Below are 11,958 nucleotides of genomic sequence, written 5' to 3' on the forward strand. Positions count from 1 at the left end.
CTTTCACCTGTCTCAGTGCAATGAAGTAATGTGACTTGAGCTGACAAAGTAGATGTATATTGATAATTGCAGTTTTTTCAAATATGTTTTGAAAATACATTTAATGTTTTTTAGGATCGTTGATTTTAATTATAAGTTTGTATGGTTTTAAAATACAGCAAACTGAAAACTTGTACAGGTTACAAAGCTATATAGTATAACCTACCCTGCTGCATTATATGTGTTCATAATTTTCTTGGCCTATAAACTCTGTTTGTGCACATGGTTAAGATGAAAGCTGGTGCATTATTTAAAAATCTTTAAAGGAAAACTAAATACACTAGGAAATATTAGAAATACAGAATAATATTTTATTATATATTTACACTTGTAATAGCATAGGTCAAATGTGACATCCTAATAGAACTTAATGAAAATAAAAAAAAAATTAAATGCACTCGGTTGCAATGAAGACAAGACATCTTTATCTTCAAAATCTGAAAATAATCTGCACATTGTTACCAAAAGTTTAATGTGAATTTCTGAGAAAACTTTTCATTAAAAAGCTGTGTATTACAGAATAGTACCTGATTACAATATTTTTTGGCATAGTACATTTACTGGTGGCCTTTTAACATGCTGCAATTTTACTTTTGTTAACCTGTTATGTTCTCTTAAAGTCTGGAAGTTCCCGTAAAGTTTGCATCATCTGAGAAGAGCAAAAAATACCAGTAGCACATGTTTTTATATACAACACTTAAGTTATTACCAGCTGGTTACCTTGTCCACCATAATTGGCTGAAAAGGGAATGAATCTGTTTATATTGTTTATGATAACTGTTTATTTACTATTTTAACTAAGAATAACGTATGGACTAAATTCAGATATTCTATATAGGAGTTCAGATTACTCTCTAGCCAAGATGATCTTCAAGAGTTAGGATTGGCCGATGGAAAATATAATCTCCAGCCTCTAGGGCAAACAGTAAATTTCTGAGATTAAAGGTGGGAAAAAATTGGTTTCTTTGATGTGGGAAATGTGGTATTCCCTAAATTTATTTCAAGGGTTAATGCAGGATATATGGTATTCCCTAAATTTATTTCAAGGACTTTACCGAGGGATTTTATTTTATTTATTTTTTTTAAATCTGCAAATGTATTTGAGATTAGTAAACCTCTGATTTTTAAATTACTCATCTATAATTTTTTCTCGTTAAGTATATTCGTGTAAAGGTTTAATAGAAAATTTTGAAATTAATGAACTCCTCTTTGCAGGTGTTTAATGTTCTTTTTGTTAAAGAACAAGAAAGACGACATGTGGTGCACTGCATTGATTGTGCACGACGACAGGCACCTCGTCTTGAGGGGTTTGTAGTACTTGAAGAATACCATCTAAATGATCTCGGCCAAGTTTATGACAACTTTGTTCAACATTCGGTAAGTCTTGTCCAGGAATTTGACTTGTCATATGGGTTATGAAAGTTTTTAAGTTAAAATAGATTAAGTATATGATGGCTTCAGTATTAATAAAATTTTCAAATTGCATGGGAAATTGAGAATCTGAGAAAGTTAGTTGACAGTGAAATTTCATCTTTTGAAACTGCAGTGTTAGGGAAGCATTGTGAATTTGTGATGATGTCTAGGGGAGTGTTGCAGAGTTGTTTAATACCTTGTTCCTCTGAATAGCAGGGGCTTATAAAATGACAACTTTTCAAATTTCTCCTCATTTGTAAGTACCAGCAATTTCTCCTCATTTTTATGCACAATAACAGACATACCAATAATATATTTATCAATGTAAGGTAAATATATACGTAGTGCAAAAAGAATATTTAGGTCTGTATCACAGATTTTTTTAAAATATTAAGAAAGCTAAATTTCTGCATTCAACTGGTTTCGGTGTTTGTAGTGTTTCATCTTTAATATATACTACTACAAAAAGGTATAATTATTTGGCTTCAAAATGCAACCAAAACCAGCTGAACAAATAAACTTCACCAGTCAATATGAGGAAATCCTCCCCATGTTTCTCATTGAATTTATGGTTATTATTATAAAGGATTAGTTTACCCAGAACACCTAAGCATAATTAAGGCTTTTCTTGGGCTGGTTGAATTGTCATGCCTTCCTACTATGGTTCCAAGCATTGCTGTTCAATGGTGTACAAACAATCTCTTAACACCACAGCCTGTGTGATCTAGTATCTAGAGACTTTGTTGTGACACTTGCTAAAGATAACGCATGAGTTGCGTAAGTAGGGCATCAAACTATTCTGTTCCCTCTGTATTTCTCCAAACAGTAGTCCCCTGGGTATTTGACTGTCACCCATTCTTGTAAAGTGACCTGTCCAACAGTGTTTCCCTCCTCATTGGATATAATTGATACTGCCTGTCTAGCTGTTTTTTCTGCTTAATGGATATGAATTGATCCTGTATGTGCCATAATTGGGACCTTCCAGTTAGATACTTGGCGTCCACTCTTGTTTTTTTTTTTTTTTTTTCACACTACTACTCTGGCCATTCCTTCAATTTATCAGGTATAGCCTCCATAGGTGTTCATCACTCCCAGTCTCAGGGTGACCCATGTGGCTCCTATCGTCTCAAGCTGAGTGGTACACAGATGTGCTGACCTCCTTGGTTGAGGCATAGAAATTCACCATGGCAGGCACTTCCCTGTCAGCTTCAAGGTTATCTAGTGCATCCTACTAGTGAGGCTTTTCTCGCCGAGTTATAAGAAATGTGGCTACCTCTGTTGTCCCTCCACAGATATATACCAAGGGAAGTGGGCCATCTTCTGAGGTCGGTGTTGTAGTAGGGGTTTATGTTTGGTTGAGCATCTGTTCAGCAGATTGCAGACACTTCATCCTCCTTTGTCAAAACAAACTCCCTTAGTCAGTGGAGGAAGGCTATTGCTCAGTCTTATCCCAGAATCTCTCTACTTTGGGGAGTTGTCTATGCTCTTGATGAGTTCCAAGCAGACTTGTTTTCCTTGGGAACTTTGGCCTCTCAAGTGGAATTATCTTGTCCTTCGTAGCCTAACCTGAGTGCCTTTGTAGCTCCAGGGATAGTTTTTGGATAAAGATCTGACTTTTAATATTTTCTGCTAGCCTTATGGGCATAAAGGGTGGTAAAGTTACATAACCTTCCTCATTCAGTCTGGCACCATTCAAAATGCTAGGCTAAGTAGGAGAGGTTACAGGAGTCATTCATCCTCTGCTTTCGTGCACAACAGGAAACATGACAGTTCAATGAAGGATTCATCTCCTCTCCTGATAGTTATGGGAGGTAGGTTCTTCGTTGGCGAGTGTTTTACGTGCTTGCCTACCAATTCTGCACTCCCGAATTCAATTCCATGCTTTGCCAACTTGGAATTGTAGGAATTTGTTTCTGGTGATTAGAAATTAGGTTCTCGATTTAATGTGTTTCGGATCCCACAGTAAGCTGTAGGTCCCATCGCTAGGTAATCAATTGTTTCCTATAATTAATTCACAGCAGCCATGCATCTGGTGCCCAGCCCCATCCCTTACGATGTTCCTGATTGGCTGTTGATCAGCCAACCACAATTGCAAACTCGTCAGTGTTTCTCAAAACTTCATATGGTGAGGATGTTCACTCCCACCTCTTCTGACAAAAATGTCTTTCAAAAGTTAAGTTATAATTTTCATAACACCTCAGTTTTACCCGAAGAAAAGTAGTGTTTCCAAATGTCAACCTTAAAATCGTCAAGCCAATAACTTTAGGATTTTAATAATATATGAATTATGTACTTCATTAAACCTATGCTAAAATATGTACAGGCAGTCCCCGGGGTACGACCAGGGTTCCGTTCTTGAGACACATTGTAAGCTGAAAGTCGTCGTAAGCTGGAACATCATCAAAAATCCTAAGAAAACCTTACTTTTAATGCTTTGGGTGCATTGAAAACTATGTAAACTGCATTCTTATTGCATTTTTCATAAAAAAAAAACCTTCAAATATTGATTATTTGGGAATTTTGGTGTCCTATTTTATCTGCCAGATCAGTGTTGTAGACATAACCCTGAAACGTGCGTCATAACCCTGGAAATAATTTCTGATGAATATAATTGAAAAGCGCCTTAACCTCGGAACGTTGTAAGCCGAACCTGTCGTGACCCGGGGACTGCCTGTATAGTGAAATAAACATGAGATTTTAAGATAAAATATATTCTTTCATTCCTTACTTGACGCAGTGCATTTGTCATTTATTGTGCTGTGTTTCATACAGTTTTGTAGCTTAATTGGCATGAAAGACACGCTCCCTGAAAATTATAGTTAGGGGTACGAAAATAACAAGCAAAAGACTAAGAATATTAATCACTCGCATATTCGTTTAGTCACGTGACCAGCCGATGACATCATTGTGATCACAATCCCTCGATAGAAGTAGTCGTATAGAGAAGAAAGAAAAATAAGGTGTCATTATTGTCACTATCATTATTATAATAGTAATATAAAATAAAAAGTAATAGAGGGTGATAGTGATAATGATAGTGACGATAATGATGTCTTATTTTTATTATTCTCCCTTAAAACTATGTACTACTATCGAGGGATCGTGATCACGATAATGACATCATTATTATTTTATACTGGTAGCCCTACCTATAATTTTTGGTAGCATTGTCATCCATAGCACTTAAGCTACGATACTGTATGAAACAAGACAATAAATGATGAATGCACTGTGATGTAAGGAATGAAAGTATATATTTTATCTTAAAATTTTATTTTTATTTCACCATACATATTTCAGCATTAAGTTTACTGAGGCACATAATTTTGTATACTATTATTAAAATCTTTAAATCATTGGCTTGACAATGTTTGGTGACGAAACTGGGAAACACTACCCTTCTTCGGGTAAAGCTGAGGCGTAATAAAAGTTATAACTTTTGAAAGAGAAGAGGTGGGAGCGAACATCCTCACTGTATGAAGTTATGAGAGACACTGACGAGTTTGCAATTTTCCAGCCCTGTGGTTGGCTGATCAACAGCCAGTCAGGAGCATTGTAAGGGACGGGGCTGGGCACTAGATGCATAGCTTCCGTGAATTAATTATAGCCACATATCTTTTGGGCCAACCCTAGGAGAGCTGTTTTAATCAGCTCAGTTGTCTGGTTTAACTAATTTAAGTAATACTTAATTTAGTTATGGGAGATTACGTCCTGCATGAGTGAAACAAATATATATTGTTATGGTTTTTGTTTTTCTGTAGGAAGAAATAAAATTTTTGTTTCGGATGATTTGAATTGTAAATTTTTTTTCGGATGATTTGAATTGTTCCTATGTATACAAACCAGAGCCTTTACATAATCGAACCTGAACCACATCACTTTGTCCCTTTTGCTGAAGAAAAAACAAAGGTGTCTGTTGGTAGGTGAATAAGGAGTCCAGTACCTGCAGTATTCCCTTTCTCACTCCCAGTAACCACTGTTTAGTAACCTTGTTACCAAATCCAACAACAGTTTCAGCTCTTGCTGAGGATACTCGTACATAAAAACCCATGGTTTTTATACATAGGAAAAATACAAAACTACTATAAAGATTTGTTGCGTAAACAGAATATATACTAGTACAGAAATAATAGAATTTTGGGTATGAGTACAGAAATAGTATTTTTTAAATATTACAAAATGTTGTGAAACGTTAAATTTCTTAGATAATTATTTGTGAAACAATAAGTTTCTGGAATAATTGTTTGAGATTTATCAGTCAGTTTACACATTAACAAGGGCTGGCAATTAAAGATGAAATCTTCACCTTGCAGCAAGGTGAAGATTTCATCTTTAATTGCCAGCCTTTGTTAACCCTTAAACGCCGACTGGACGTATTTTACGTCGACATTTTTTGTCTCTCGGGTGCCGACTGGACGTATTTTATGTCGACATACAAAAGTTTTTTTAAAAATTCGCGGAAAAATACTTTTAGGCCTACCAGCCGAAAACTCTTGAATCACGCGCCTTGGGGGATGCTGGGAGTTCACGGATCAAGGTGTTGTTTTGTTTACAATCGTTACGCAGGCGCGCAAGCGCGAATTTCTTTCTTGCCGCACTAATAAAAAGTATCTGTGACACATCTCGGAAATTATTTCGTCACTTTGACATAATTTTTTTACCATTTTAAATTAGCCGTTACCTGGACTATTATATATGAAAATGTGCGCATTTTTATGTAGAATACAACTAAAAAATACTCATGATTGTAGCTTTTATCAGTTTTGAGATATTTTCATATAAATAACGATAATTGCCAAAATTTCAACCTTCGGTCAACTTTGACTCTACCGAAATGGTCGAAAAACGCAATTGTAAGCTAAAACGCTTATATTTTAGTAATATTCAATCATTTAACTTAATTTTGCAACTAATTGGAAGTCTCTAGCACAATATTTCGATTTATGGTGAATTTATGAAAAAACTTTTTCCTTACGTCCGCGCGGTAACTCTTCCGAAAATAATCATACATGCGATTGTGGTAATGTTTGCACCATTTTAAATTAGCCGTTACATAAAGTTTTATACATGAAAATGTGCGCAATTTCATGCACAATACAACTAAAAACAACCCATGGTTGTAGCTTTTATCAATTTTGAAATATTTTCATATAAAAAATGATAAGTGACAAATTTTCAACCTTCGGTCAATTTTGACTCTACCGAAATGGTCGAAAAACGCAATTGTAAGCTAAAACGCTTATATTCTAGTAATATTCAAGCATTTACCTTCATTTTGCAACAAATTGGAAGTCTCTAGCACAATATTTCGATTTATGGTGAATTTATGAAAAAAATAACATTTTCTTTATGTCCGCGCGGTAACTCTTCCGAAAAAATCATACGTGCGATTGTGGTAATGTTTGCACCATTTTAAATTAGCCGTTACATAACATTTTATATATAAAAATGTGCGCAATTTCATGTAGAATACAACAAAAAATAGTTGAAGGTTGTAGCTTTTCTCATTTTCGAAATATTTGCATATAAATCACGATAAATAGGAAAAAAACCACGTTCGGTCAAATTTGACTACCGAAATGGTCGAAAAACGCAATTGTAAGATAAAACTCTTACAGTCTAGTAATATTCAGTCATTTATCTTCATCGTGAAACAAATTCGAAGTCTCTAGCACAATATTTAAATTTATGGTGAATTTTTAAAAAAAATTTTTAAAAAAAACTTCCTTCCCTCCGCGCGCGGATTCTCCGCCACAAATCTCCGAAATGCGTAAATCCCATTCTCGGAGTATTTGCTCCGTTTCATATATATATAGAGTTTTATATATGAAAATGTGCGCAATTTCATGTAAAATAAAACGAAAAATATTTGAAAGTTGTAGCTTTTCTTATTTCCGAAATAATTGCATATAAAAAAATATATAACAAAAATTCGACATTTGGTCAACTTTAACTCTTCAGATATGGTCGAAAACTGCATTTGTAAGCTAATATTCTTACAGTATAGTAATATTCAATCATTTGTCTTCATTTTGAAAGAAATTGGAAGTCTCTAGGACATTATTTAGATTTATGGTGAATTTTTGAAAAAAATGTGTTTACGTCTGCGCGTTACGAATTCATGCATTATTTTGTGATAATAATTTCTCTGTGTTGCTTTTATCGTTTTACAATTTGTTATATACCAAAATGATCGCAATTTAGTGTACATTACAACGAAAAAAAAAAGTAACTTGTTACCTTCAACCGTTTTGTATGATAATGATAATTTTTTTCATTTCTGATGGTTGCATACTAAACTTCAGGCAATGACAAAAAAAGGAGCCAAAAATGAACTCTTAATCTTCAAAACTAAGCTCGCTATGATTTTTTGAAAAAAATATTTTTTCCGCTCCCGTGCTCACTCTGAAACGTCTCCGGCACACGGGAGACATTTTTTTTTTTACCGCTTCGGCGTTTAAGGGTTAATGTGTATACCGATTGATAAATCTCAAACTATTATTCAAGAAACTTTTGGCAAAACTAAGAATTAAAATAACCTTAATTTTAGTTAGAAATTACAGTCAACCCCCAGTATTTGTGAGGATAGGAACCACAACCACTAGCAGATAGCTAAGATCTGCAAATACTTGACATCTCCCTCTAAAAATGCTTACACCTTATTTCAAGTTCTAACACCAAGGTCCCCCTAAAAACATTTATAACTTCCCTTTTTAATAGTTCAAACACCAAATGTATACCTTAAACTATATTTCTACACCAAATATACCGTAAACTATCATCATTAAGCACTTTAAATAGTTTCATAGTAATCTTACAACATTACCCTGCGAAAAATATGGCTTCTAAGTGTGACACTGGATTCAGGCACATCCATTTTCTTACCTAAATATGTATTTTAATATGCATTGAAAAAAATTTTTGTTGTTGATATTTTGCTATTTACATTAATAATTTTTGAAAATTTGTAAATAATTTTTTTTTAAATGTCTTTAGTCGTGAAAATAACATGGAAATACAGTAATTAATGAATATATCTTGACAAAAAATCCACAAATTACTGAATTATATCTTGACAAAAAATCCACAAATTACTGAATTATCTGTGAATAATTTGGGAGTAAGTTCCACAGACAAATCCTGAATCACGAGGTGGGGATTGACTGTAATTAACTTGCATATCAGTATTTAGGAATGATTCTGTTTACATGGGTGAACTTCAAGTAAACTTCAAGTACTTTGGGGCATATTGACTTAACATTGAATAATATATTGTATTCAATTATAATTATATCAATATACTCCAATGTTAGGGTATAAAGTCTGTTATTGAATTTTATATAGCTTTTATTAATCAAAAATTTTGAATTTAATATTAATACAAAATAATTTTGAAGCTGATTTTATTAATAGCAACCTTTTTGTCTTTTATAGTAATTGGATCGTCATTTTCAGTTTATTCTGTTATTAAATTTTCAAAGAATTGCAAGTTATCAGTTAAAGCTTAAACACGTTTAAGTCGACTTAAATGTTATTAAAGACAACCCCTTAAAGTGAGCCATGTGAAAGTAGCTGAAGTATTTTAACCAGTGTAACTTGGTGCCAACTTTGAGAGTTTTAAGTATTTTAAATAGTATGGCTGCTTGAACTATTTGATAATATTAATATATCACTAAACAGCTCTAGCTGTAATTTGAAATGTTCTTTTTGTCTGCACAGGTGCAAGGCCAAAACACACCAGGTCAAGCTGCAACTCCTCCTCCTCCACCACCACCACCTACCTCCACAACTCCAACACCCATCACGTGACCCTCCTCAGTCCTAGTAACCACTCCACTCTGTTCGTTTTGAATGGGATGGTTTCTAGTTGAAAGATCTCTGTAATTTTCATTTGTGTACATAGAAAGGACCTTAACAGGACCACTGTGAGTAACGAGCACCATTTGTGTTATCAAATGGGCACTTAAAGACTCGCTAATTAATGTTAAGTTAATGATAAGAATCTACGTCGTCACTGCCAGTGCACCTTCCAGAGGCCTTTTCTATTGTTGACTGATGAAGTCACTGTGGCCGTATTTTTCACAACTTTTTATTGGAAGTTACATTTTGCAGTGGGAAAACAGGGCATTATATTCAATGCTAATGTGACAGTATAGTGATCTTTTATATATGTATATAGTCTATACATAGAAAGTCAAAAGGCACTGAAAAAAAAAAATGCTTCAGTTGCTACTACTGTGAAGCATAATTTGATCTCATAAAACTCAAGGACACAGGGGAAGAGCAACACTATGTGAAAGGGATATATATGGATGTGTTAATTGTATTGTGATGCAGTATGATGGTTTGTAAATTGTGCCAGGACTATAATAGCTGTTGCAAGACCTACCATGTTGTTTCCTTAAATTGTAGTGGTTGCCAAGAATGTTAACAGCCAGTGCTGCTGAAGTAGCTGTAGTTGGGGTAGCAACTGATGAATGTGGTTACCGGTACTACCCAGTCTTTTTATTTATTATAGCCTTGCCTAAGTATTCATGTGTTTTTTCAGAGTTACTAGCCGAATGGAATTTGCTGTAGTTGTAGCTACAGGTGTGTAAATGCATAGTTTCCAATCACTGCCACAAGAAGTGAGGGTTATATCTTTTGTGATAATTTCAACTGCCACATAATCTTTACCACTGAAATCTCACTCTTGGAGCTTACCAATTTATTAAGAAGTTGTGGTCAGCAGTTCATATTCTATTTAGTTGAGGTTTAGATGTCTGAATATTTATGCCACCATTCTATTCAAATGTTATTTTATTTTCACTATGTGGAGTCAGACATTTGAAAAGGCTGATGGCATTTGCAATGGGTTTGTAATTTTGCCATTCTCATTGTTCAGGCTGTCACTCACACTCACGAACACCTGTATCCTTCATGCATATGCAGTAGGAAGGATGTGGGTTGATTAAATTTTTTGCTAGTTGTCTGTTTTATATTTTACTATTTGTTAATTTTTATTTTTTGTTGATAATGTTGATTATTCTGAATTATTCTGTTTTGTAATTCATAAATTTGTTCAGCATTTTGAAATGTTATTTTTCCTTTTACTGGCTCATATCAGGCAAAGTTGTGAACAGTAGCCCTTTTACACTACTGTTACGGAATTCCTGGAGGAGCATAAGGAATGGCAAACAGAATGCTCAAAAATTGTACCTGAGATGGGCGTGCCTCATGAATTTTATATGTTCCATACTAATGATGTCTTAAAACACTGTTGAACGCAAGTCCTTACAATGTCATTGCTTTGCATGTGGCATTGGTACATAATGTGAGCTCTGAGATGAGAGACATCTTTTAACAATATCCACATACCAAAAAGGCTGTGCTCCAAGGGCTGATAGCTTGACAGGCACCTGAAGATTGATGGTTAGGAAGTTAGTCCCAAAGGCATTACGTACCATTACTTCTATTTATTGTTATTGAATATTAATTGCCTCATTGATGACCAACCAGGCAGATATTGATGATGCTGCTGCTGCCACATCCTCCATCAGTCCTCAGGTGTTGTTTTGCGACTCCAGTTCCCAACTTCCCTCTCCACCCCTCCCTCCCTCCCTCCCCCAGTATGGATTCATCCAGATTCTTCTTGCTTGTATAATAGTGTTTTCATGTGACACAAATCTAGTTTGTCTTCAGTATTACGTGTAAATTGTACATTTTCTTATAAATCACCTTTTTTTCTTTTTGTAAATTATATTTCAGATAATTATTCATATGTTTTGCTGTGATTATTTCCTCAAATTTGCATGCAGCAGAGTAACTATTACTTCCAAATCTTGAATGAATGGATAAATATAAGCTTTTATTTATGTTATTTAATGCTACATATGGAGTTGTATCTATATGTAATGTAATTACGAAACCCTCATTAAGGCCTAATTTGTGTGAATGAAATGTCCTTTTGCTCGAGATGAGCAATTACGTAATTGTATAAATAGGGAAGGTTTTTCTTTGATTTAATCCTTGTTCTTTTTTTGTTCATTGCAAAAAACGTAGTTTGAGGTGTGGGTGGAGTGGAACATTATTTTAGTATGTAGGGGAGGGGGGCTGCAAATATATAAAAGATACTTTACATTTTTGATAGTTTGCATTGCAATTCATATCACCCTTTTTCATTAAAATTCATATCAGTCACAATTGCAACATAATTGGTTGATTTTGAGCATTTCCGCTCACACCTGTTTCAGGGATCTGTGTTGACCATGTGTCCACTATTGTACAGTATAAGTATGCTAAAATAAAGCCTAACTCACTGGATTTGCAATTATTTATATATATCCTAAAAAAAATTGCACATGGATGTTTTTAGGAACTGTGTATTTATATAGAAAAAATTTTAGTGGCATAGGATAATTCGTGAAAAGTCAGCTACAATACCTAAAATGCAATGTGATGTAAAAATGAGGATAAAATCATGGGATAATAACTACAGTACCTAAAATGAAATTAATATGTTAACTG

General features: G+C 34.2%; 1 protein-coding gene across 2 annotated transcripts in view; it reads left to right on the plus strand.

The window, feature by feature from the left end:
- Positions 1 to 11,754, plus strand: part of LOC135206270 (histone demethylase UTY-like) — a 265,727-nt gene extending 253,973 nt beyond the window's left edge. For both annotated transcript variants that reach the window (XM_064237687.1, XM_064237688.1), the window contains 2 exons: positions 1,255 to 1,416; positions 9,172 to 11,754. In XM_064237687.1, coding sequence (XP_064093757.1) covers positions 1,255 to 1,416; positions 9,172 to 9,261 — 252 coding nt within the window. In that variant the 3' untranslated portion in view covers positions 9,262 to 11,754. The remainder of the gene's footprint in view (positions 1 to 1,254; positions 1,417 to 9,171) is intronic.
- Positions 11,755 to 11,958: the final 204 nt, after the last annotated feature.

This window comes from Macrobrachium nipponense, chromosome 29 (genome assembly GCF_015104395.2).
Source record: "Macrobrachium nipponense isolate FS-2020 chromosome 29, ASM1510439v2, whole genome shotgun sequence".
NCBI lineage: Eukaryota > Metazoa > Arthropoda > Malacostraca > Decapoda > Palaemonidae > Macrobrachium > Macrobrachium nipponense.